The sequence below is a fragment of the Melospiza melodia genome, chromosome 18 (assembly GCF_035770615.1).
Source record: "Melospiza melodia melodia isolate bMelMel2 chromosome 18, bMelMel2.pri, whole genome shotgun sequence".
In the NCBI taxonomy this organism is placed as follows: Eukaryota; Metazoa; Chordata; class Aves; order Passeriformes; family Passerellidae; genus Melospiza; species Melospiza melodia.
In genome coordinates this window covers 3,735,358-3,762,946 of record NC_086211.1, presented here as the reverse complement: position 1 = coordinate 3,762,946, position 27,589 = coordinate 3,735,358, and the positions used below count along the sequence as shown (strand labels likewise).

At 43.0% G+C, this 27,589-nt stretch overlaps 1 protein-coding gene across 2 annotated transcripts in view; it reads left to right on the top strand.

Annotated features, from left to right (window-relative positions):
- SDK1 (sidekick cell adhesion molecule 1) overlaps nucleotides 1-27,589 on the top strand; it is a 387,464-nt gene that overhangs the window by 296,079 nt on the left and 63,796 nt on the right. For both annotated transcript variants that reach the window (XM_063171739.1, XM_063171738.1), the window contains exons 24-30: nucleotides 3,053-3,162; nucleotides 5,583-5,733; nucleotides 7,814-8,051; nucleotides 13,775-13,890; nucleotides 14,144-14,333; nucleotides 16,220-16,318; nucleotides 25,131-25,325. In XM_063171739.1, coding sequence (XP_063027809.1) covers nucleotides 3,053-3,162; nucleotides 5,583-5,733; nucleotides 7,814-8,051; nucleotides 13,775-13,890; nucleotides 14,144-14,333; nucleotides 16,220-16,318; nucleotides 25,131-25,325 — 1,099 coding nt within the window. The remainder of the gene's footprint in view (nucleotides 1-3,052; nucleotides 3,163-5,582; nucleotides 5,734-7,813; nucleotides 8,052-13,774; nucleotides 13,891-14,143; nucleotides 14,334-16,219; nucleotides 16,319-25,130; nucleotides 25,326-27,589) is intronic.

The window sequence follows — 27,589 nt, the reverse complement described above, 5'->3', positions numbered from 1 at the left end:
CATTCCATCAGAATATGTTGAGTCATTTTATAAAATAGGTAACGTTTTCCTTTTAAGAAGTGGAGAAACTAATCCATGGAGAAGCAAAAGGCTCTGACATCACTCCCAATATTGTTTTACACTGTCTCATTTCTGCAATAATGAAGGAATATGGCCTTTTATTGGATGTATTGCCTTGGGAGCAGCTGAGGGATGGCAATGAATATGTGCTGAGCAGTGATGGCTGATGGTTATTGAGCATTCTGTGAAGTGTCTCAGGGGACAGAGGTGTGTTTGTTGTGGCAGAGCTGGGGTCCCTGGGGGCTGTGGCCCCGTGGCACAGGGAAGGTGCACAATGTGTTCCTCGAGGAGTTTTTCTGCTGATGGTAACAGAAAAGCAGCTGGTGCCTCATCTGCCTCCCAAAACAAAGCACCCACGAGCGTGTGTGATCTGTCAACAAACACCATCCTGCTCTGAAGTGTGCATACACTGTTATCCAAAAAAACAGCTACAAGAAAGAAAAGCCTTTAACTTCACTTGATGTTCTGCAGAGCGGCTCAGAGTGGGCTCTCCTGCCCCTCAAAGGACTCTTTTATCCCAACCAGTGCCCGTGGTTCTCTGCCCCGTGGGAATCCCTTTGTACTCTGATTCTTGAAACTGATAAGTTTCCTCTGATCTGACATCAGAGTGTTTCAGCAAAAATAGTTTCCTTTTCCTTCCACAGCCTGAAACTTGGAATCTGCTATAGATTTTGGGGAAGTTAAAAATATAAAGTCCATCACTGAAGGTTTTCTTCTAAGGCTCACTTCTGAGAATACATATATGTATTAAATAAATAAATGAAACTTCTTCCAAGCAACACGGACCTAGTACAAGATCCTTAATATTTCCACCTTTGCAGCCCACCAGAAAATGTCTCACTGGGACAATGTCAGCCCTGCTGGGCCTTGTGGTCCTTAATGTGTATTAATGACCTGCCTGCTCTGCACAGCAATTGCAACCTGTAGGCCCTTTTTTTTCCTCTCTCATTATTTTGTTAGGTAAGAAATATTTTTAAAAGCTCTTACTGCTCTTGGAATACAAAAAAGACAACTTAGTCACCACTGGAGATTATTTGCAACCTCCAGACCACTGTGGATTGTTGCTATACAATTACTGCAGCACTTGGAGGTGATGCCGTTACGTGCAAAATTTGCAAAAATAAGCATTTACTATAGACTTCCTACAGTATTAATAGACAATTCATTTAATAAAAAGTGTTCTCTGTTTCCTTGACTGAAATCAACACTCTCATTCTTTCTTTGTTTGTGTAGGGCTATTTTTTTTTCTTTTGAATCTCTTTCTCAATTCTTTGTTCTGCACGTTCAGTTTAGGGATGTTATGTTTTACCATGCAGACCCATCTCAACTTGTTTCCCTTCAGATTCCTCATCCATGGGCTTCACTACAATTTATGGAGCTTAGTTAGGACTGGGAATTTTAAAAGGTCCATAATTTTCACTGCCATCTATTTTATATGTTGTTTAGTCTATGGCAGTGGTCTTGATCCCCCAATAAGTCTGAAAGGCCCATCAAGACCTGTCCAGCCACATCCTCCATGGGATCAGTGTTCTGCTGGGAAGATTAGAGAGGCTTCTTTCCACAGTGCAATGCAGAACTTACTTCTCTGGCCTAATTTTCTTTGTGTCATTTCCTCATGCACAAACATAAATATGCAGCACATCAAGTCCTGGGTGAGCGAAGAACTAAAACATCTATAAATAAATCAGGCTGCTTCTTCTGAAGGGGGAAAAAAAAAGAAAAGAGTGAATGAAACCTAATTTTCTATTTGAAGTACTCGGGGTATGTGAGATACTTGGGGCTGTGGTGCCTGTCGAGTGTTTGACAGTGTCTGTGGCTGTAACTCACACACAGAACTTGCAAGGGATCTGTTTAAAAAAGATTAAAGGAAAATGGCTCTTTACACAGTGGTTTGTGAGCTTCTGGAATGTGTTGCCACAGCAGCCTGTGGGAGTAGGTAGTGTCAGTAGGTTAAAGAGGGATAAGGTGTCTTTGTGGATGTTAAATCTGTGAATAGACTCTGAAGGGAAGAGCTGCCCAGGTGCCCTCTGCACCCTTCAGCCCTGACTGTGGGTACCAGGGTGAGGGAATGGGGCTGCACCCACCCTTTGTGGGGTTGGAACACCAGAGGAACATGCTCAGTGCTGGGGGATTATTCCAGGGGCCTTGCCTGAGCTCCCCTGGGTTTCAGCACCTGCAGATCTCCAAAGTGAAGCCCAGCCATCCAGCCCTGCTCTTCTCCCCTTCTCCACACTCATCCCATGACTCAGGCACAGCCCTGCCCACGTGTGCTGCATGTCCCAGGTCAGGCTCTGGCCTCTCTCATTCCCTGCTGGTTTCCTTTTAAGTCCTGATTCATCTTCATTTAATCTGCAGAAAGCTGCATAGAAAGCAATGCTCAATTCTCATCAGTGTTTAGTCCCTTCTAACTCTGCTGTGGCTGAGGGCCCATGTTGGGCAACATGTTGTGATTAATTACTACAAAGGGTTGCTCGTGGAAAAGTCTGGTCTAAGTGCAGAGCAGCAGATGAGGTTAAAACACTTTTGTTCCTTGACTTTGTTCTTGTTTCTCTGTCTTCATTTCCATGGCATTTTGCCTCCATTGAGACTTACTTAGTATGCATCAGTTCCTGCGAGTTATTATCAAGGCTATTTTTCATTCTCTTATATTACTACTTGATACTTTTGTATTGTGGCAGGAAGATTGAACAGGGTATTATTGCTCTCATGGTGTTTTTTCTGGAATGGATCTTATCACAGGATCCAGTGAAGTCCCATCAGGTACAAGGAGACTTGGCTAACTTGGCTGGGTTTTTCTCTTTACATATAACTAGTCATATAAAAATTAGTATGAACTGAAAAATGTGTATAACAGCATTTGTGCTTTCACTGCTGTGATGACACACATTGTAAAAGAGGTTATATGTATTACGTATATATATATATATATATATATATATATATATATATATATAATCTACTTTGTATTCTTTCTAACCTCTCCCTTGTACAGGTTGGTGTGCTGGGTGATGAAGAAGAATGGGTGACTCTTCATGAGGTGGAGAATGAACCTGATGCTCAGATGCTGGAGGTACCAAACCTCACTCCCTACACTCATTACAGGTAAGAACAGCAGGTAATTCTCTGCAACGTGGAAAAAAAAAGAGTAAATAGCAGCATGAAGCAGCTTTCCTATTCAGAAACATCTGGCTGAGTTTTATAATCTGAACAAAAGGGAAAAGCTTTTCTGTTTTCATAGGTTATACTTAAAATTACCAATCTGATATTGTTAATTGTAATTCACATAAAATCCAGTTGAGAAGGAAATTCAAGTGCTCAGTGAGATGCTTTTACAAGTAGCTGCTATCCTGTGACTTCCTTCCTTGAAGAGAGCACCAGTGGAACATCAGCCAGTGACAAATCAATCGTGGTTAAACTGGTGCAAACCTGTAATTACATATTTGCATCAGCTTAAGCATCTCTTTATTGATTTAACTTAATTTGGTAACATCAGTTAGATGAAACCTTTGTTTATAGGAATTTACCAAGTTAAACTTAATAGATATAAGCAATGCCTAAACTGATTGAGGTGACTCTGCATTGTGGGTGCACCCCAGTTAAACGAGATTGATTTTTAAATCAATCTAATCCAAGTGATGCTGTGGTATAGACAAGACCGGAGAATTTGAGGTACTCAGCCCTAATGAAAAATACTTTCATGATCCAGCTTGCTAATGTAGAGGCTGGTGGAAAGGAAATCCAGTGGCAAGTGTTAAATCAGTACTCTAGAAACTTGTCCATTTTGTGCTGGCTGAAGGGGCTATTAACTAACCCATGTGCTGTTGTAAGCCAGGAGTAGGTGCAACCAAGGAGAGCTCATGTAATTTACAACTGACTCAGTGCTGGCATGTAATTTTCCTCCCTTGGTCACAAACCTAGGAACATAGTGAATTTCTCACTAACTCTCCACTGAAGTGTTTTAAGCCTCATCTTCCAGAGCTAAACGTTTTACTAAAAGGTCTTTGAAAATTTTTTTGAACCTAAGTAGAGATTTCTGGTGCAGAGGTTTAGGAAAATTATCTTCGGGTTAAGAGGATTTTGCTGTCCTCATAAAGACAGATCCTAAAGCTGAAAAGGCAGGGGTGAGCAAGAAAGTGCAGGTTGTACCACAGTTCAGCCTTCACTGTCCATGAAGAATAAGGAAAACTTACACACCCAGACACGTGCATGGAGAAACATTTTTGGGATAGCAAATAATGAGGAATATGAGATATCTGGGCTGATTGTTTTTTCCCAGTTGTTAAACTTTTTGGTTTATTTTATTCTTACATCTCCTCATTTTCCTCTTGTATTCATTAAATTCTAGAATGGTCCCACTTATGCTGGAATCTTTCACACATCAACTTCCCTTTGTCTTTTTTTTCATTTCAAGGCAGCTTCTTGAATTTTGCCTATTTTTTGTCTCTCCTGCATGCAAAGATAGGAACTTTTTTGGTTTTTCTTCAGTATTGTCCAATTTTAAACAAATTTTTGAAACCTAGAAAGCTGTTGCCAAATGGATTTGTTGTCTCCTGAACAGTTCAGTCATTGCTCACTGAGGAAATGCGTGGTGAGAGCTGATTATCAGAGCACTTCTTTACAGGCCATTCTTCTTTCCTATATTTTGGGCCAGTGTTTGAGGGTGAAATCAGGACAGTATTTGTTTAATGTGTTTCCTTCAGTGCACTTTGGAGGGAGATTAGAGCAGGTAAATAAACACTGCTGTGTTCACTGGCTCATCCTTTTCCCAAGCTCAGTCATTAGGTCCAAAAATTAAGGGTTTAATATGAGCAGGTCACGTATTTATGTGCAAGTGCTGGGTGCTTCCAGTTGCTTGTGATGGGTGAGAGTATCTGAAATATACAGCACATCTTAATTATGTGGTGCTCCTTGTAAAAAAAAAAGATTTCCCTAAATCTTTTGTGGCCCAATAAGGATTTCTATTGTAGAAGAGATGGTTTCAAGCAGACAGGGTATTTTTTAAAGATGCATATCCATATTAAATAACTTAATCTTTCTTGTGCAGGAAGGCTGAAAATGCAGCACAGGGATAAATCAGCCTCTTTCAACACGTAATTGAGGGGAAATGTTATCACCAGTATATTTTTTATATTGACAGGGAATGAGACTATCTGAAGTTTGATATTTTAATACCTTTCTGAATGTATTGTATAAGCATCACCAGAGAAAATCACTTACTGCCAGCATAAGCTCATCAGGCTTGGTATAATTAACATAAATTTCTCACACAAATACCTAAGTTTCTAATAGGCCCTAAGCTAATCTCATTTTCATTTTTTAAATACCTGAGAGGATCTGGAAGCAGTTACCATCAAGCATTCAGCAGTGAATACAAAGGGGGACCCGCATGCAGCGACCTTTGCGGAACGTTTCGAAAGCCGCTAATTCGTATTTTTCCACCCGTCCTCCCTCCCTGGAGAAGCAGGGGAGCATTCCCTGAGCACTGACAGTGACATCTCTGCTTTTCTCCCCTCTTGCTGCAGGTTCCGGATGCGGCAGGTGAACGTGGTGGGCCCCAGCCCCCTGAGCCAACCCTCGCGGGTGATCCAGACCCTGCAGGCGCCACCGGACGTGGCCCCCGGCAGCGTCACCGTGCGCACGGCCAGCGAGACCAGCCTGTGGCTGCGATGGGTGGTGAGCAGCTCGAGGGACGTGGGGATGGGGATGCTCCCCCAGGGCCAGGGCAGCCCTCCCCAAAGCGCCTCCTCCTCCTCCTCGTCGCGCTCAGCGCAGAGGAGCAACAGCCAAATTGTTTCCTTTTCCAGACTAGTCGGAAATCTGAGCCTTGCCTTAAGTGCCTTATTAATCAAATAAATTGCCTACTGCCACTGTTTCTGCCACTTCATCAGGGGAATGTGGCTGTGTGTAAAAGCTTGGCTTTGAGGAGCTCCAGGACCACAGTCTGGGTCAACACGTAGGGCAGGGACGGGGCGCTCGAGCCAATTTGCCGCTTTCCAGGGCTCGGTTGTTTGCTCTGTACAAAACGGTCCCCAGAAGGTGCACCCCAGCCATGGGCAGCATCCTGTGGTTCTCAGAGCTGTGGTGCAGCAGCAGCAAGGCTGGCACCCCTGTGGGAAGATTAGATTTAGCTGAATCGATGTGGAATTATGCGCTAAAATGCAGAGATAAATGATTAATTGCGAAGATGCGGCAATTGCTGACATCGCTGTGCCCCTTTACCCATCTCAGTTACCTGCAGAGTTGCCACATTGGGATTTACTTGGCAATTAACCTGCTCCAAAATGGTTTTTCTTCACCCCTGTTAGGCAGAGTTTTCCACCGGGGTTACTGTGGTGTGAAGTTGATGAAGCACAGGTTTCCTTTTGCCCAAATGTTAGCTTTTCCATGCATTAACTCATTATGGCTGCAAATCAAAATCAGGCTGGGAACAAGAGGGTTTTTCTCCTGTTGGAAAGGAATAATTTGAGTTTCTCAACAGGACACTGCACTTAATGCTGAACCTTGCCAGACCAAAACCTGAAGCTTAAAGGGTGTCACCTCACTAGCACAGAAGAGCCATTGCAGTCCCTTTGAGAGGCCCCACACAACTCTGTCATGGCTTTTCTGTGTGAATATCATGCCCATGTTGGTACTGTATCCAGACCTACATATCTTCCATCAAAATTGACTCCAGGTTGTTTTAAGAGCCTTTAAAACATGAAGACTCTGCCGCCTGAAAGCCTGTTTTCCATGAGTCAAACTGCAGGGTTCAGGAGAAGCAAGAGCCACAGCTAAAAATGACCTGATAAATGCTTTTCATGCTTAATAACATCAATATTTGAAAGTGTTTAATGTCTTTTATTTCAAGACCTGCAGGTGAATCTGTTTTCCCCTGGGAGCTGGGGATTCCTCCCTTCCTGCAGAATGAGGGTCACGCTTCTAGCCCTGCATGCCTGCGGGGTAGAGTCTTCTAAGCTGTGAAATGTTAATGTGTATCCAGCTTTCCCAGTGAATCAGAACTGAATCTCAGCCATCCGTGGCATCGTGTAGTTAGTTTTACAGCAGAAAAACTCCAAACTTCGTGAAGTAGGCTAATTATTTCATATTTTAATCTCTGAAATTGCTTGGGGAGTTAGAATACTAGAATGAATCTCTACTGATAAATGAGTAGGCAGAGAGTCAGTAAAAAAAAAGGCAAAAAATGTACGATAAATGAATTTGTCACATGCTTCAGCAATTTATCATTCATTTCCATAATTAATCACAAAGCTCTGAAATATATTGTATTCATATCATCTCTGTTGATACACCCACAGCAAAGGGCTTGGTTTTGTGAGCAGACCTACTCGGCTCAAAATTAAGGTAAAAAATCAAAAGAAAAATTCCAAGCAACGCAGAAACGTAGAGATCATGAAGCATAAACCAGAAAATCAACCTCTTGATCATTTTTGCCTTGCTCTGGCCTGCACATGCGTTTAGGAACAGCACCTTGTGGCAAGCTGAACTATAGTGAAGATCAATAATCGTGCTCTTTGTTTCTCATCTATGTCCCTTAACCTAGAGACAAAAACATGGAACAATTGTGAGATTTTTCATGGTGGCACTCATTAGGAAAGTGCTAATGCAGCTGTTTTATCACCGTTGGGTCCCGGGGTTTTTTGTTGTCTATTATTTTACTGATCCCCCTTGTGCCCCTCCTGAGGAGCAGCTGGGGTTGGTTCCCAGCTCTGGCCGTGTGCCTGACAGGGCTGTTGTGTTTCCTGTCCCTGGGCAGCCGCTCCCCGACACGCAGTACAACGGGAACCCCGAGTCGGTGGGGTACAGGATCCGGGCGTGGCGCGTGGACCTGCCCTCCCCAGCCCTGCTGAAGGTGCTGCCCGACCGCCTGGCGCGGGAGTGCACGCTGGAGGAGCTGCAGGAGTGGACCGAGTACGAGCTGCAGGTCCAGGCCTTCAACGCCATCGGCGCCGGGCCCTGGAGCGAGGCCGTCAGAGGCCGCACGCGGGAGTCGGGTGAGTCCAAGCACAGGAAATTCACCACTTTCTGCACTTTTCTTCAGGTTTTAATTTTTTAGTTTGGTGTTTTGATGTTGGGTGGGGTTTTCTGCTTGCTGAGCCATGAAATCTGAAATTAAATTTAGAAAAAACTGTCTTGAGATGCACTGCAGGCAACAAGACATACAGATATTTGAAGGGTTATTTCTTTGTTTTATTCCTACCTTGCTTTTATGCACAAACCTTCAGGTTTTTTATTTAAAGCAAACAGAACAACCTCTCCCTATTTCTGCCTCAGTGTGGACAGCACAAGGAGAAGCTTATGTATAGACTTTTCTGTCTGAGATTCTCTCTCATGCCTCCTCTTCCTCCCCAGTACCCTGTTTTCCCTAATCCTCCCCTTTTCCCCAGCTGCTTCTAGCCTGAGGCACATTTTCTCACAGCTGTGGTTACCTGAAATTTCATTTCAAGCACCAAATAATTCTAAAAGGGCACAAGTCACGTTAGAGAGCTGATTACCCAGAGAGAAATAAAATAATTACCTGAGGTTCTGATGGCATGTTTTCAAACCTGCCTTACAAAATTATGTGTACAAGGCTGTGTAGACATAACCTGCTCACAGACCTGGAGCAGCAGGGCTGTATTGTTGAGCTAAATTGTCCAGGCAAGCACAGAGACTTCAAATATCAGAAGGAAGCTGTCACTCTCAGGCAACAGTAAATTACTGTTAGCTCAGGAGAGCAGTGAAGGCAGATACTGAAAAGCTGCTCTCTAGCTGTTGACTTCCCCAAAACTTATTTCCAGACCTACCCTACAAGCACTTGGAAAAGTTATGTTGCAAGTTAGCAACAAAATGGATGACATGCAGTTGAAAAGTTTAACAATAAATCTATTTATGACACTTCTTTGTGCAAGGTTCAATGCTGATTTTTTCCCCTGGTTGTTTTTGCAATTTTTCTTCGTTAAAGAAGTTTTGGAATTTAATCCTGTGCATGCCTGATGTGTGCATGTCTGTGCCCTGTGTACCACGCAGCATTCCCTTGGTGGGAAGCGAGACCAGGCACAGCAGGGTTTGGTCTGCTGGTTCAGATAACTCTGCTTTGAACTAGCCAGGGAGAAAGCTAAACAAAGTCATCCCCCTCCATTGAAGTGTTGCTCTTTGGGAAGGAGTAATTGCAAAGCGATTGCCAGAGGTATTTTAAAGAAGGCTTGTGCTGGAGTTAGAGATAGCACGACCCAGACAAAGCAGTTCTGCATCGTAATAAAAAGATATCATATCCTCCACTTTCGCCTCTCCGCTGCTCTTCAAACACTTCTTTTGAAATGTAGTAAATACTAAGATTAAGTCATTTCATAAAACCTTAGGATTGCAGCGCTCTTGCTCAGCATCTAAAGATCAGAGGTTACGCGTCGATCTGGCATTTTCTCTGGGAGTATTAAGAGAAGGTTGACTTGAAACTGATTGTGGGAGGCACACAGAACCTGGGATCAAAATAACACAAAGCTGTGATCTAGGCCGTAAGGACTCGTTTGGTTTTCTCCATGTGTTTGCTTTGATACTGACATCTGATTTCTTGCATAGAGCAAGTCAGGGCTCAGACTTTTGGCTGTATCTTCCTAGATTTAGAATATACAAGATGTGCTGGCTTAGCAGCAAACTGCATAAAAGCACTTCAGGGAATCTGGAATTAACCTGTATGCACAGTCAAATGGGGTTAAAATGCAAATAAAAGATATTTAAAGCCGGAGAGAAAGGTCAAAGCACTTTTAGGTCTGTCTTCGGAACTATAAGAAAAGTTCCATTTATCGCTTATGTTCTCCAAGCACTTCAAAATATTTCTTTTTCTGTTTTTTAGACACCGAGTCTTAGTGAAGTTGGTTTGCTGGTGCTGGGGGTTGTAACCATCCCACACAGCTGGCCAGAGGTGTCTTGGCCAGGATCATGTGGTGCTTCATTGGCACAACTCCTGGTTCCATGTTTTATGCCATCCAAGGAGATAAGGAGTAGAGCCCAAGCACTAAACCAGGTCATGGTATCTGATGGCAGTGCAATCACTGGAGCCCAAAATCTTTATTGAAAATAAAGCTCTGTTTGAGCATTTGTTTGCTTTAGCTTGTGCAATCACAGCTCTGATAGCTGAGCACAAATGCCAACAACAATAGTGGGGCATGTCATTACAAGTGCTCACTGGTTTTTGAAGCTCTTGAATATATAAAACAAATGAAAACCAAAGAAACTATGAGGGAATAAATAATGCTGTAGGTTTTGGTAACACTGGGTTGAAAAACAGTTGAGAATTCCTAAAATGAAAATGTGGGATAGGACTTCAAGCAGCTGAAGGTGGAGGGAGATGAATTAGGATTTTTAAACAGGACAGGTTCTATCAATCCAAAATGTTTTTGTAATGTTAGAAATTAAATAGCTCATTAAATTTTACGGTGTAAAATAACTGCAGAGTAACAAGCTCAGTTTCCACTCAATAAATTGACAACGACAGTAGGTCCAATATAGAGAAAGCAAGAAATTGCAGAGGCATCTGATGTATTAGAGCAACCTTGGCAGGGCTGCTTCCTCTTAGATACAGACCCTGTTGCTTTCAAAAAAATTCATCTCAGATAAACCTAGCCCAGTGCCTTAATGGATTTTGTGCTCTTAATATTCAGCTACATGAATGTGTACACTTGTCTTACAGGATGAGCTACTGTAGGAGCATGGTCACACATCCATGGCAAGGATCAATCTCCCGTTGCTTGGGAGTCTGACCTTCACAGAGCAGTTACTGTGCTGTGATGGAGCATCTCTTGATAATTCAAATGTGGTCCAGTGTCACTGTGGGAATTTGTACAAGCTGAGGATTTGGCCTGCAGTACCTAATTTTATGTGTGCTGCAGCTCTGCTACTTTTGCCATCAACCTTGCTGGAAATTTGCACTTCTTAGCCAACGTCAGATGTACAATGTGCCACTTTAATTTTTGCTTTCAAAAAGAGTGAGGGATGTGCAGCTTAAATGAGCTGCAAAAATGCAGAGAAACCACTGCATCCCACTTCTAGCTTTCCTAGAAAGCCAGAATACAGACTGGCTTATTAAAACCTCCTTTTGGCCCAGTTAGAGACATAAAACGACATAATTTGCTGTACATCAGATGTGGCTGTGTCAGACGTAGAAAGAAGATGCATGGTTTTAGATGCCAAAATGGATAACCTTTAAAACTTGAGCTGTTATTGACATTCCAGTGCAAAGTGCCAGTAACTCTGTGATTTCCTGCGTTTGATCTTGTGAAGTGCTCCGTGCTGGCACTTTGCTGGATTAGCTCATCATTTAGTTTCAGTGTTTCCGGTTCATTTTGTTCATGCTCTGGGATTTTTTTGGACACTGTTGCTTGGCTTCTGTGCTGTTCTTGCAGGTTACTAATGAGAACTCAGCTTTTTGGAGCTTATAACAAAGTCTTCAGTGCAACAGTTTAAGGAAACCAGCATTAGAGAAGGGAGCTTGCAGAGGAAAGAGGGATTATGTGCCTCACTCACTAATTAGTCTTAGCAAACTATAATTTCTTTGAATCACAGCTTCCTGAGAGAGGAGATGGGTCAGAGAAATAAAGGTTACCTTTCAATTCATTCTTAAAGGGTCGATCAGAGGCTGTTACTTGATAAAAGGCTGGCAACAATAAGATCCATAAAATCACTTGCAGTTCCTGAATTCATATTAGAATCGAATTCTCGATACTGAGGTGAGGACTGAAGATTTAAAGCTTTGCTCAATGAACACAAGGATTTTTACCATTCAGGCACTGGACTTAGATTCCTCTCCAGTGAGAGGGGGCATTCAGCTGCTCTGTCACTGGGAATTGAGAGAGGTCTGAGCTAATGAACCTCCTTCTCTCCTCGTCAGCTGTCCAGTGCCCCACCAGCAGTGTGACCATCCTCACCTCAAAGCCAGGATGCTCTCAGGGCCAGCCCAGGCACAGCCTCTACCTTCTATGAATTCAGGAGAGTTCCTGGCTGCTGATAATAAATATTTGTAAAATAAAGTAACTTTTTCTCTTTTGAAAGGCCTCAAACCAGATAAAACAGGAATAAATGTGACTGGAAAGGGCTTCTTTCCTCTACACATCCTGGTTTCTTGTGACCCACCTCCACCCTTTCTCTCTCCAGGAGTGATTCATGTGGGAGTAGCTCTTTGTGAAGATCTACAGATAAAGTTATGGCAGCTATCCAAAGACATTCATGGCTCCTGGCAATCTATTTTCCTTTAACATAATTATATCCTTGTGGGGGATAAATCTGGGAGAAGATTTTTTAAAAAAAAGACACTTCAGTGTTGGAGGGGGGAAAAAAATTGGATTTCAGTCTGCTGCAGTGTCATGTGATGGTGCTCTGTTTCTTATGCCCCAAATAATTAGTATCAGGGAAATTGTTTCACAAATTACCATCTCTGCCGTTAACCTTGAGTGCACAGGGGTGGGGGTACCACGTTTTGGGGGTGGGATTTTTCCATTTTTATTAATTCTGGTGTCATACTCATTATCTCATTCATGTTGCTAGGAGCTTCAGGAGCTCGCCTCCAAACCAGCAGATCTGTTCTTTCACTCGGACAGCCAGGAAAGCTTTCCTTTGGCAGAGCTTTGGGCTGCTTTTTGTGATATATTCAGGCCCTAATCAAGCTGTACTGTCCCCAAGTGCTTGTGGAACATAACTTGGTGAATGTTCTCTGGAGGTCTGACAGGTGTAGCAGGCTTTAGAAAAGATTGTACCCTTCAGATGCTGGAAATGCCATGGGGAAAAAATGCAAAAGGGCAGCATAAAATGTGAACTCTTAAAAATAGCCCCACATCCTGCTTGCATAACGTGACATGCTATTAAGCTTGCCTACAAAAGGCTGCAGTTGTGTGGTTCTGCAGCACTTTGAGTTTTAATGGCATGGGAAAATGCAAGTTTGCTCTTCTCTGGAGTCAGAGAAAATTACAGTGTTCCTGTGCCATCAGTCCTAATGATGTTTGCAGTTTCATGAGAGCCAATTTAGCAACTGAGATGAAATAGGCATCTCTCATTGACACCGTATCAATCCCTGAAAACACTCCTGGTGTTAATGCATCCATCTCTAATTGATGTCTTGCAAATGTTGAGCGCTATCACATCATCAAAAGGCTGCATAGGTTAAAGAACTTACTGAAGGGGGAGTGCTATGCAGGGGGGGAATCATTGCTAGCTCTAGACAAGATGTTACAATTTCCTTTCAGATAATATAGGAAGCCACGGGGGCATAAAACTTCTTGTTAGAACAGATCATGCTATAAGATAAACTCATATTCAGAGAGAGTTCTGGGTTCTGGCAAAGGGAATAAAAGGTATGGTAAAGAAGTACTGGGGGATAGGCTTCTGGAGAAGTCCAGGAATTTAAACTTGGTTCTAATTACTGCAGATATATAGAATTTGAAATTTATTCATAGCTGTCAATATTTACTGTCTGTAGACACTGATAAGTATTAAACATTTAGCTCTTTACAAACATTGTCATTTCTGAGATGAACTGGCAAGAAATTGTGAGACAGGCTGAAATATAAAGATGATGTAGAATGAATACAAGAAGAGAAGGGATTGTCTAAAACATATTCCAGCTCTTTTGGGTTTGAATACTCTTCTATGGGATCCTGGAAGAATCTTGGGCTGGTAGGGAGATAGCAAAAAACTATCTGCCATGTCTGACCTATTTCTGCTCTTTGGTGATGCTGTGTGGTTCCAGTTCCCTCTGCTCCTCCTGAGAATGTCTCTGCTGAAGCTGTGAGCTCAACCCAGATCCTGCTGACCTGGGCAGCAGTTCCTGAATCTGAGCAGAATGGTCTCATCCTGGGCTACAAGGTATGCAACTGGAGTTTCATACTCATCTGATTTTTAGTGCATTACCAGGACATGATTTTGTATTTGTTATGTATTATTCACCTGCTGGATAGTCTTATTGTTCAAAATCAGCTGGAGAAAATACAGGAAGTGTGCTGGCTTTGAAAGGGGTGATTGGTGAATGTTATCTCATTTTACAGTGGGTGACAAGAAGAAATTTCCCTCTCTCCACTCCTCATGCATCTTCTGTGTCTCATCCACATTTATCCTGCAGATCCTTTACAAAGCAAGGGATTTGGACTCAGAGCCCAAGAGCCAAACAGTGAGGGGGAACCACACGCAGTCAGTGCTGCTCTCAGGCCTGAGGAAGTTTGTCCTCTACGAGCTCCAGGTGCTGGCATTCACCCGCATTGGGGATGGGGTCCCCAGCTCCCCGGCAGTGACAGAGAGAACCAAGGATGATGGTGAGTTTAAAGGTTTAAAATAACCATCTTATTTGATCCAACCTTATAATGCAGATTTCTTCTAGTGGTGCAAGTGTAGGCAACAAATATTTGGATATTGGGGAGATTTTTTTTCAGCTTTGAACCCAAAGGACATTGGCTGAACCTGGTATAAAACTCAGCAGTATCCCATTGGTCATGGGCTGAGAATCTGGCAAAAGCATAGAAAAACAGTGTCCCCTATTTCCCTCCTTCCCTGCAGCTAATGAAGAGGAAGAAAACTTCTAATATTGAACTCTGTAGCTTGGTGGAGATAATTTCTATTGAAGACAATTTTAGAGACCAATTATAAATTCCTATTGAAGTTCAATCATGCTAGGAAAAAAAAAAAAGTGCTGCAATTGAAAGCAATAAACAAATCTGGGTCTGACTGGACTGAAGCAAAGAGGTGGAATTTGCAACTTCAGTAATCCACTCTCCTTTTTTTTAACCCCAAAAGAATAAGGCATTGACCTTGGAAGATGATCCTACAAGCTTCCTTTTGCAGCTGCCTCCAGTGCTTCCAGGGGCTTCCCAGTGCAGTTGGGTTCCTGAGGGAACCCAAGCAAGCACTCCCTGAGGCACACTGGTGTGGTGGAAGCATTCTTGCTGATGGAATTGTACAGAAATTTGGTTCAATTCCTGAAATATTTTTGGGCTTTGCAGATATTAAAACTGCTTTTACTTTCATCACCTTTTCAGGAATAAATAGGTTGAGATCAGTGTGAGAGGCTTCTGAAGTCTCTGTCTTTCTCATCAAAATCTTTTCAAAGTAATAATGGATAAACATTGGTTTACACAAATAAATTCATTAAGATAATTTGATTGGGCTGGAAACACATTCAGACTTCTGACTTAACACAACATTTTCCATGCAGTGCAGAGGAGGAAGGAGTGGGAGCATGTGGGGTCAGGAACAGGAACAACAGCTCCCTGACATTTTTTTAGCCTTTTTCTCAGCATACCCTCTGTGTGTGGACCTGGCTTTTCTTTGAAAGGAAAAATAAGAAAAGTTACAGTTAGCAGAACTCTGCAGGGAGAGAAAAGCACTCAATGAAATGTACATATCAGACTGTAATGAGAAATACTTCAAACTGTTTGTTTTGGATAACCCCATTATAGCAGTTCCCTCCTTAAGTGCATGTTGGCAAATGAAACTAATTGTTCTTCCATCTCCATACCCCTGACATAAATATGTTGTGTCTCCTCTGGGCTCAACTTAATTAAAAGTATCACCAGGAGTAATGCAGGTGGAATTTGTGCTGAAGGGGAAAATTCATGGATGGTAATGTATGAATTAGCATCTCCTCACCTCTTGAACCTGGGCTGGTCAGCGCCATTTGTGTTAATGTGCCTCTCACCTGCCTCAGGTTCTCCTGCTCACACCTCAGTGTTTAAAATGCAAATGTAAAGTCAGGAAGCAGTTCAAAGCTGGTGCTGATGACACAAGGAAGGGATATTATTGAATTCAAGCAGGTATGAAGTGGATTCAGCTATATAACTCTCTGTAAAGACAGCTTGGTGCCTTGCTTCGTAGTGTGTTCTCAGTTACACCAGAGGTGATGCTGCAGTGAGAAAAATCCTACAGAGCTCAGAGCTCACGGTGGGGTAAAAAGCCAGTGTAGGGTGCACTGGTCTTTAATGTGTTTGGTGTCTGAGGATGTTGGAGGCCTTTATCCATGGACAGAATGTATATTTATATATAGAATAAATTATATTGTGCACATGCACAGGTGCTTCCAACCACTATCAGAGAGCTACAACTTAGGTTGTAATTCTGTACAGAGTGAGCAGAAAAGCTCACCCTGTGCAGAAAGTGATCCCTGTGGTGTGCAGTGCTTGCTTCATGCCCTCTGTGTGCCTTGCAGCCCCCGGGCCCCCCGTGAGGATGGTGTTCCCCGAGGTGAGGCTGACGTCCGTGCGCATCGTCTGGCAGCCGCCCGAGGAGCCCAACGGGATCATCCTGGGTAAGGGGGAGCAGCAAACCCCAGCCTGGGAGTGGAGGGATGGAGATCAGAGCAAGCTACAGCTGTTGGGTTTTCCTTTGCCTTGCACATAAGTAAATCTCTGGCTGAAGAAAAGAAAATGTGTTGCTGTCAGCTGAGGGGCTGTGGTGAGGGGACCAGTCTGCAGGGATCCATGCTGTGGGTTTTCCTTGTCATGGACATATTTTCTGAAGAATACTTTTGCTGGGATTTTTCTCCTGAGTAGCTGAGAGGCCTCAGAAATTAAATGTAAACAATAATTATCTGCTGCTGTGGAATGCAACAGGTGCATCTTTGATTTGTTTCATGTAGATTGTTTCTACTTGATGACCAGTCACAGTCCAGCTGTCTCTCTGACTCTCTGGCCAGTTACAAGATTTTATTATCATTCCTTTCTATTCCTTTCTAGCCTTCTAACGAACTCCTTTCTCTCTTTCTTTAGTATAGCTTTAATAGATCATTTTCTTTTAATATAATAAATATCATAAAATAATAAATCAGCCTTCTGAAACATGGAGTCAATATTCTCTTCTCTTCCCTCGTGCTGGGACCCCTGTGAACACCACCATATTTCCTGAGCCAGAATTTGGTGTTGTTCAAGGCCCCGTGTCTGAGTGTCATCTCTCCCCCCATCTGCATTTGGGTTGGTAACCTGTTTGGTTGACTGTTGGGAAAAGTGCCTGGAGACCTGGATTTTCCCCACCTTTGCCAGACACGCCCAATGTTTCAGTTTTATGTGTGCTTCCATTTTATTGCTTCCTTGAGATAATATGTCTGACAGGTCATGAGGAGTTAAATCCTATTTGCCCTTTCATCAAGGGAAAGAGAGGCAGCAAGGCATGACAGGAATTTGCAGAAAACCTTCTCACCTTCCTGCTCTCATAACTCTTGGGTTGCCTTTGCAATATGTGCACCAGCCACTGTTGCACTTAAAGTGTGAAGACTTTTACAATGTAAGAATCCATTCCTGCCTCTAAAATTAACGCAGCTCATAGTTACCAAGCAATTTAGTGTTTTCTGCTGCTGCTGAACACATTTTACAGCAGTTCTGGCTGGTGAGTAAAGATTTGTGTCTCAATTCTGAGAACAGAAGCAAAAGCTTTTGTTTTTATCTAGTACTCAGTCTGCCAGGCCTTTCTGCTTCTAATTTCACTGCCATCATTCAGGCTCATGTGTTGGCTTCCAGCAGTATTCCCTAAAGCCTTCCTTGCTGGCTGGAGGGTGCCTGCTTCAAATGCTCCTGCAGAGGTGGCATTGCTTTAAATACAGAGCTCATCCTGCATTGCACTGAAATCTTGAGTCAAGAACTCAAAGTGTTCGCTCAGGTGTGTAGTTTACCAAAGTGATCCTGGCATCTGAAGACACAGGGAAATCATCAAACAGCATCCAAAGGCAGACTCTGCAGGATGTTCTGAGCACGAGGAGGAGTCTGTGTGAAGCTTGGCAGTGGTGAGCTGCCAGAGATGGATCCACGCAGGGTTTCTCTGCAGCTCAAGGAAGTTTGGCTTCCAGGTTGTCTTGTGGGTTTGATTTGTTGCTTTTTTTAAGGAACTGTGTGTCCTAGAACTCGCTCTCAGCAGAGATTGAGATTTGAGTCACAGGATGTGGTTAAGGAGGAAAAAAAATCATTTGATAGGAGTGATGAGAAAGCACAAAAGACATTTTGCTCCCCCAGCCGTGTTCCAACCTCTCACGTTGCTGCACTTTGTCAGCCTCATTTGCTGGAGTTGCTGCAAGAGCAGTGGAGTAGGAACTCTCCTTTATTTTGTCTTTGCAGAGTGCTTGGTGCAGTGCATCCCCTCCACAACTGGTTCTTGCTCATTACCATTATGGTGATGATAAAATCATGCAAACAGGGGTGGAAGGAAAGGGAAAAGCTGTCCCTTAAAGAATCTTTAACATCTTTATCATGTACACCATTGTTTCCAATGTCTTCCATGCCCAGTAAGACATCCCAGGGTACTTCACACAGTCCTTGACTACTCTGATGCTGTAACTAAGTCAGCTCATGCCCCACTGTTCATTCCTGCTCTTTCCCACAGTACACTTCCAGGTCAGCCAGTCCTCCTTTTACAAGAACATTCAGCTTTTTCTCTTTAAGTGTGATAATTTGCAGATGCCTTTATTGAATTTCATCTCACTGATTCCAGCCCATCTCTCTTCATTACCCAGATCTCTTTAAATGACACTCATGTCCTCTAAAGTGTGCACAGCTTGGTTTCATTTTTGGAGTTTGCAAGCAGATTGGCAATTCCATCAGCAAGCTCATTAATGAAAGTATTAAACAGGACCAGACTCATTCATGAGGTCTCATGAGAGCTTGCTATGTCCTCCCAGGTTGTTAGCAAATCATTGATAACAACATTTTGTATTTTAAGCATTCATTTCAAAATGTATGATGTTTTTCTTAGATTCTGTTATTGTGTTTGCTTTTGGTGGGACTGTGTGCAACCATATTAAAGCCTTACTCAAAGTCAATGTGGATCATATCTACTCTTCCCACCTGGCCAATTACACTGTCAAAATGGAAAACAGATTATTTGATATTTATTATTTGCTCCAATCAAACAGATATTGGCTGTTCCCTGGCACATTATTATCCTCATGGATGCTTGTATATTGACTCATATTTTTTCCAGGTTCTTTCTGTGTATTGAACTTTAGTTTGATTTGTCCATAATTCCTTTAGTCGTTCTTGTCTCCTTTTAAAAGATGGTGTACTCTGTTTGCCCTTTTGTAATGTTCTGGGATGTCACCTGTTGTCCACAAGTCCTAGATGAGAATGGCTAATTATTCAGAGATGGCTCCATCTCTGCAGGGCAAATTTCATCAGGCCTTTCTGACTTGATTACATCCAGCTTAACTAAATATTCGTTAACCTGCTCTCCATTCCAGCCTGCATCCCTACTTACATTGTTGTCACTTTTAATTTGTGTGGAGGATCTTGTCAGCATCAACTTCTTGTTGTGTGTGAAAATACAGCAATGCAGGTACAAGCCTTCCTTCCCTCTCTGCCTCACCTCTCTTGTGCTCATTTTTTTCTTCCTGCTGCTTTTCTTCTTGCTGGCTGACCTGTTCTCCTTCTCTCCCTCAGATTTCTAATGTATTTATGAAATCTTTCTCATTGCCTTTGCTTCCCTTCAGGTGATAACTCACTTTGCTCTTTGGCCGTTCTGATTTTGTCCCTACATGCCTGTGCTGTCTATTTATACACTCCCGTAGACCTGTGTCCTGTTTCAACTTTTTGTCCAATTCACTTTTGATTTTCAGGTCATTAGTGAGCTCTGAATGCAAACATATTGGCCTCTTAACATCTTTTGTCTGTGTTAGAATGGTTGTACCATATTTTTTGTCTCTTAAAATGGTCAGCTAACCTGGATTCCTTTTTCCCTTAGAATTCCTTCCCAGGGGGATGTTACCTGCCAGTCCCCCCCATCCACCTCTTTGAAGTCCATTGTCTTTATTCCACAGTTCTCACTTTTATTTTCTCAATGGTAGAAATACTGAGGTTCCTGGAAGAAGTAGTTAGCTGCCAAAGAGAGAAAAAGGGAAAATTGCTCATGCTGGGTACTTCTGTGATCTTTCCTAAGAAGTGAACCGTGCTTCAAAAATAGATAAAAACTGTGTGTAGCGTTCTGAGGAAAGGCTGCAAATTTGGGGAGTTTGGGGTTTTTATTTTTTCCCTGTACACTTTTTACATCTCATTACTATAATGAACCTCCAAAACACCACTCCATCCCTCTGGTCAAGTGCACCAAAGTGGAGCCATTGGGAAAAATAAGTGAACATAATTTTGTGTGCTGCCCTTCTATTCACTCCTGGGGCTCAAAAGAAAAACCACTTGCTTTGCAAGAGCAGCTTATACTCAGAGCCTTTGAACTAATGTTCCTGCTCTGGCTGCCTTGTCCTCTGAGCATACACGCACCTTTGCAGCTAACGTTTTTGTAATCTATATAAAAACATGTTCTGGCATTTCAGAGAGAGATTAGCAGGATGAAATACTGGCAAGCACCAAGAGGGAAAACCACTTGTTTGTTTGTTTAAATATTTTACCATGCAAGACTGTGAGATATTTCCCTTTTTCCTTCTGGGAATGTTCCTCCAACCATCTGAGGTTTCGCTCTGTCTTCCTCTCTGCACTCAGTTCAGCCAGCACCCACATAGTTCCCTCAAATACTATTAAAGATAAATGAGGCATTAATGTGCATTTGTGCACTTCAAGCTATGAGCTCCCCCTGAAAACGAGAGCTTAACCCACATCCTCCCAGGCCCTGGTTAGTATTCCTCACGGTATCCTTGTATTTAGCATTTACCTGGAGCTTATTGCAAAAAAAAAAAAGTGTAAGAACTCCGTTGAGAATTAGAACCAAAATTGGATGTAATCCATGTTTGCAAATTCCTATTTTGATCCTGGGCTGCATTTGCACACCCGCTGGCCCTAAAACAGATAAGCAGGAAAATCAACAAACCGGATTGCTGCTCCGCCGCGCCGAGCGTAACCTCACGGTATCGCTCAGCTCTCCCCGAGTTCTGTGACAAATTAATAATTGTTTGTATCTCTGCTGCACCGTGGCCTGCACCAACGGGTGCTGTCACTTCTTGAAGGGCTTTGTATGGTGATGAGCTTGAGAGCTTTTTGGTATTCATGGGGTGTTTCACCCTCCCGCTGCCTGTTTGCTTCGGGGAATCCGGCGGCTGTGTTGCGGTGACCCAACGTTTAACAGGCAGCTGCCATTTATTGAGTTTGGGAAGTGTGCAGCTCATGGAACTGCTTGCACTTGTGCAAAAAGCTCAAAAAGATGCTGAAGTGACAAATAAGCCAAGTTTCAATGAATAAATAAACTCCTGAAGACTTGGTCTTTTCAGGAGGGTTTTTTATGCTGTTTTGGCCTGGTGAGTGGCAGCACTCCCAATAGCAGAAGGGATTTGGGATCTAATGCTATATGGCAAAAAAGTTAAGAAGATAATAGGAATTCTTATTGACCATCCAGATATTTCACATTCTGTAAAATATTCCTTTCCCCAAAAAGTTTGCTCCAATAACCGTTTAAAGGTTATACTTTCATTCATAGCCTTTGATTTTTTAAATTTTTTTTCCTCAGATATCTGCAACATCTTATTGTCATAATCTAGCAAGGAGAGGAAGCTGCTCATTCCTCCACTGCAGCAATTGCCTGTTATAGCCCTCGAGCATACATTAATTTCTCTTTGAACACTTTCCATTTACCTCTATTGATTTGCCTCGTTTGATTTCACTTAACATTTCCTTTCTTCTCCCATCCCTTGTTGCTGAAATTCATCAACTTAATAATTTTATCTTTTTGATCTTGCATTAGCCCTAGTTATTATCCAAGTTGTAGTTTAAGTTACTGAGTCTTCTGTGCCACTCAGAAAAAGTAAAAATAATGCTTTTTATGCCAGTCTGGATCCTCATTGTCCCAAACTGTCTAACAGGAGATGCAGGGGGTCAGATTTAAGTACTGGGTGTTTCTCAGGTGGGTTGTAGGTAGCAATAAAAGTGAGCTGAGTTCAGGTGTACAGCTTGGATATTTGCCTTGGAATCAGACCTATGGAGGTTTTGAGTTTCTTAGGAAATCTGTTAAGGTGATGGCTCTGATCATGTAAACCCAGGAAAACAGATATTTCCTCAGACTTTGAGACAACAGCAGATGTAGGAGGGGACAGTGAAAGCTGGTGCTGTTTTTCACAGAGATGCAAGGAAAGGGAGTTTGCAGAGCCTGTCACAGAGACAGGCTGTGACAAGTGATTTCCTCTTTCTCACAGCTAAATTAATTATTTCACTAGCCACAGACCCACTCTTGTGTAAGATATTGTAATGGCCTAGATATGTATGTGTTCCTTTGCCTAATCTGGGTGTGTTTGTAATTGCTTTCCAGCATGACTGCCACCATTTAGTAGTAAATAGTTATCTTTCTATTCCCCCCTTACATTTTAACTACACTTCATATTTTACAAAGGTTTAGAAAAGAGAGGAAATTACTCAACAAGGATATGTCCCAGATATCATACTTATCTTTTAATAACTAGATAAATCAACTTTTCTGTTCTTTTAATGTTCTCTGTTTCCCTCCAGGTCTTATTCTTTGCATCTTATATCCCTTTATCAAACTTCTTTAGCCATCTTAGTTGCTTTTTCCTTCATCTTTCTTGCTTCTGTAAAAATTTCCCCAGTGCTTTTCTTTGACTATTTTTTCCTCCTTGTTAAGATCCTGCACTGGGGTTTTCACTCCCACGTTCTTCACATCAGTATAAACAAAAAAGATCACATATATCAGTTCCTTCTCCCCGTTGCTCTCTGTCTTTCTGTGGACTTTTAAAAAAGATCAAAATATTGCAGCGTTAAGGGTACAGAAATACTTTGTTAAAATATATTGGACCAGTAATGGAAGAACTAGTCCCATGGATAAAAGGAGATAATTTGCAGGTGAAAAAATGAAATGTTGAAAGTGTAAGACCCCAAGACTTTGCTGGGATCTAAGCATACTCAGGAGCACTGAAAAATCAGGAGACTTTTTAATTGATTAGAATAGAATGGAACAGAACAGACTATTCCAGTTGGAAGGCACCTATTACAATAATTAAGTCCAGCTGCCTGACCAGTTCAGTGCTGACCAAGTTACAGCATTTTTATGAGCTTCATCCAAATGGCTTTTAAACACAGGCTTGGGGCACTCCCCACCTCTCCAGGAAGGCAGTTCCAGGGTTTGACCACCCTCTCTGTTAATAAATTCTTCCTCGTATCCAATCTGAACCTTGGCTGAAGCAGTTTTGAGCCATTCCCACGTGTCCCAACCAGGGAGATCATAGCACCTGGATAGTGTGGGTTAGCAGCAGTCCTTGAAAGCTATCTGGTCCAACCCCCCTGTCATGGGCAGGGACATTCTCAACTAATAAAGGTTGTTCTGAGCCATGTCTAACGAACCTGGAGTATTTCCAAGGATGGGGCAGCCACCACCTCTGTACCAGTGTTTTGCCACCCTGGTAGATCAGCACCTCCCTCTCCACACCCCCTCCTCAGGGAGCTGTGTGGTCACCCCTCCAGACAAGACGAGCCCAAAGTCCTCAGGCACTCCTCATAGGACATTATTGCCAGCCTTTGAAGAAGTCTAAAGCTCTCCACCCAGCTGTGGAAATGTTCCTGTAGGATCAAACCAACCACAGCCTGGAGGAGCTGGGACTGAAGCCATGAGTGCTCGGAAAAGCTGGGTCACTCCTCGAGTTGTCAGCGCAAATTCTTCCACATGAAGCAGCCATGGCTGCTGCCCCATGTCCCCAAAAAGCTGCCAGGGAAGAAAGGACAAGGAAACCCTGGTGCATCATCAGTGGCACTGTGAGAGTCAGCACAACAAAATTAATACCATCTGTATCCCAATTAAATTCCACTGTTTGTGGCAGAGTGCGCCACACGCGAGCGGCATCGATTCCAGGGGCTGCACGAACTCCAGGCCTTTCCTGTGAATGGCAATGTGACAATTGTGGCATATTCACAGTGGGAAATAAATGTCATTGGGTTTTCTCTAATAGCCATAGGTAAGATCAGCCCCTCAGATTTCATGCACTGGCCTTCCCAAATGAACCATGCCAGGTTTGGCTCCCCTTGGTCTTGTTACAGCCAAGACGTGGTGGGAGTTCAAACTCTAGCTGGGATATTAATTCCATGAGAAAGAGATGGCTCAGGTGCTGCAGACCTCTTTTGTCATTCAGAGGGTGAGCAGAGGGTTGGCAGAACTGTGCTATGACTGTTTTGTTTTCAGCTGGTTTGATTTGGATTTGTTGGCTGTGTAAGTCTGTGGAGCATTTAATCATACATTCAGCTCGGGCAATAAAACCCCACATCAGTTCTACTATTAATTGATTTTGGAAGTCAGCTGCTGGACTGGAAGTTACCATTGAGCTCCAGAAGTGAGAGCCTGATTGAATTGCCGGGTTTACAGAATAGATTTGAACATTTGGCAGGCCCTCTTTGGGGGACAGTTGTCGCTAGTGGTGCGTAAGAACCCTGGAAACCCTCCTTGCACAGTGGAATCATTAATAACCCAGGCTAAACTGTGAGCTCCTGATTGTCAGGCAGGGTGGAAGGGGGGTTATCACTTACAGGCATCAGCAAAATTGATTATTGAGACCTGCCTGGATGAAGCAGGACCACAGAGCTTGCAGGCTCCTTCCTCAGGCTCTGGGCAAGGGCGGCAATGCTGAATGACAGAGCGTGGCTTTATTGGCAGTTCTGGCACTCACTGCTGAGGGAAAAGCACTTGCAGAAAGGAGGAGCAAGCTTTGACTGGAGCAGTGTGAAGGCTGCCTGGTTTGGTCAATCTAGCTGCTGGAGCTGCAGCTGAAGAGCCTTGAATTTGAGCCAGTGCTGAAACTGGGGGAGGACAGAACAACCTGTGAGCGTGGGTTGGAAAGCTGGAACTGGAGCGTTGCTTTGAACCACCTCAGTCAGGTGACACATTGCACCAACACTGTTACTTTGCTTTCCAAAAAGGTGCTAGAATGCCCAGGAAGGATTAAACTAGTTTTGCCTCTTGTTGGCCTAAGGAATGGAAAGTGAGCTCAGTTTCATGGCAGTTGTATCCAGCAGAGCCTCGTGTGCGAGTGATTTCCTTTGTAAGGTGTGTGGCATCTGCCAAAAAGCAGAGCTGTGTAACACCAAAGGCAGTAAATTACTTTTCTCCCTTCAGATAAGCATGCAATTAGGATAAACTAATAGCGCTGGTGCTCTTTTGTCCCTGCTGGAGAAGCCACCTGAGCCTTTTCCCCTCTCTCCCTGCAGGGTACCAGGTTGCCTACCGCCTGGCCAGCAGCAGCCCCAACAAGTTCACCACGGTGGAGGTTGGCTCCACAGTCCGGCAGTTCACGGCTACAGACCTGAGCCCAGAGTCAGCCTACATCTTCAGGACATCTGCCAAGACCAGGCAGGGCTGGGGGGAGCCTCTGGAAGCCACGGTGATCACCACTGAGAAACGAGGTAATGCTTGCGAGCCGTGGGTTCAGGGAATTTCTGTGCCTGCCCTGGAGCCTGCACTGCGCTTTGGGGGATTTTAATAGCAGGCTGCACCTCCTCCTTCTCACCCCATAAACCTGCCCCAGTCCATGGCAGCATCATGATTTGAGAAAGCAAGGCAGACTTTTATGAGACACAGTTCTTCTAACCTGCCAGGCTGTTGGAATTGATTTTTCCATCAGCTGCTATATTGGCCATGTGCAGCCTCTTTTTGCAGTCAGATGGGTTTCTTTTTTTTTTTTTTTTCTTTAGCTCTCTCGTTTTCTAGAAAGATTGCAATCTTAAGAAAGTAAGTGATGGATGAATTATATTGATTAGGGAACGCAAAATGAGAGGCAGTGGTGTTGCAGAATTTCTCCACAGCTCCTCCATTGTGCCTCAGCCCTGACCTAATGTGTTTGTAATTACTCTGGCCTTTCGCTGCCACACGCTCCAGCAGAGCCTTTGCATCTGGATTGCCCAGACGTTTTCTGCTTCTTGCATCAGCCATTAAATGGCTGTTTGCATCCTGACTCTCCAGGCTAATTCTGTTCTGAAGGGAATCTAGAAGGTGGCATTTATATGTGTGTGTAAATGAAACCAGATGCTTTGATACCAAATGTACCAAAATGTGAAAGACATGTAAGGTATTACAGGATCTGTTCTGCATCACTACTTGTTTTCAATGCTTTGGCTCAAGGAACTGCTCATTCCTCCAGTTTTAGAACTGATCTGTAGAGCTTCCATTTAAAAATTTGCATTTTCTACTTGTGCATGAAGATTTTTAATTTTTTTTTTATTCAGAGCTAAAAGAGAATATATTGCTGGATATTGGTGGAGAACCAGAGTGTGGTTTTTTCTCTGGTCTTGCACATAGGCCATGTTCCACTGTAAAGAATGTATCTGGTCTCTTGAGCTGGCAAAATCAAAACAAGCCAGAGTAACTCTACCAGGACCACTGGGTTTTGTGCTATGTCTGGATATTGATATTTTTTGAGTAAAATTCTCCCTCAAAAACTAGAACCATACAACTCCCATGCCTTATAAAAGTCACAGTTCAGAGAAGAGCACACTCCAGCAGGTCACCAGACCAGACCTCCACAGACGTCTTTCAACTGTTGTTAGAATTCCTGCATGTTCTTGTGGGCCTGCTCTTGGTGCACCATAATACAACCAATGACATTTGCTTTTAATTCCTAAAATCTTCCTGATAAGCAATCATTTGTTTAAAGTCCTTTCTAAGGACTTTAAGGATCTCCCATTGTATTTGCCAACGTCTTCCTCATTATTTTTCTTTTAACATTTCTAAGAAGAGAAGTTGATGTTCAGCTACCAAAACCAAGAGCCTGTGAGGTGCATTTCAACTACTTCTGGCCTGTTTGGTTGGGTTTAAAATTCCCTCTGGCAAAGCTCTGCAGGTCATGTGCAGCCTTCCCAGTGCATAATAGTGCAATCCTCAGAGAAAGAACCTCTGGAGATGTATTAGGAAATTGGAAGTGCCTCTGCTAAAGGTACTGTCCATCAAAGAGATTTATCAGCTCAAGGTTTCTCCCACCCTGTCTGATTGCTGTCAAAGGAGAGGTTCAAAGCCTGACATGTAGAGGCTTCCAAAAAAAAACCCACCATGCCAAAAAATGTGAATTCTCAAAGCTCAGAGCCTCTCCTGCTCAATAAAATGTGCTGAGCTTCCCCAGACTGTGCAGATGCACAACAGCTCAAGGCAGAACTCCCAGCTGCACTGTGGGAACAGTGACCCCTTGTTGCTATCAATGCTTTAGGGTTATCTTGAGTACCCAAATCACTGTGTAACATGATCCCTTTCTCTTTTTGATGGACAACTCTGCTGGGTTTCTACGTGCTTTGGAACCACAAGTTTACTGATCTCATATAAAGTATAAGGACAACAATGTGTTTTCTCACATCAGCAAGAATTATAAAAGGGGATGATAAAGAAATTTATCCAGTGCAGCTATTTTGCTAACAAGAAATTAACCTGAAATGTGTATATATGACAATAAATATTCTAGAATGAAAAGATACCTAATTCCTGTTAATAAAGATGTATTTAATATCCTCATAGACCTTGATACTAAGGTAGATAGACACAAAAATTCTCTTGAAAATTAACAAAATTAGTCACTCTTGCCCTTGTAAATTCCTTGGTTAGTCCCAGTATAAATCTTTACATTTTGCAGTAGTGCCTGTGATTTATAGATCCCAAGTTATATTGTGGCTGTATTCTCCAGAGC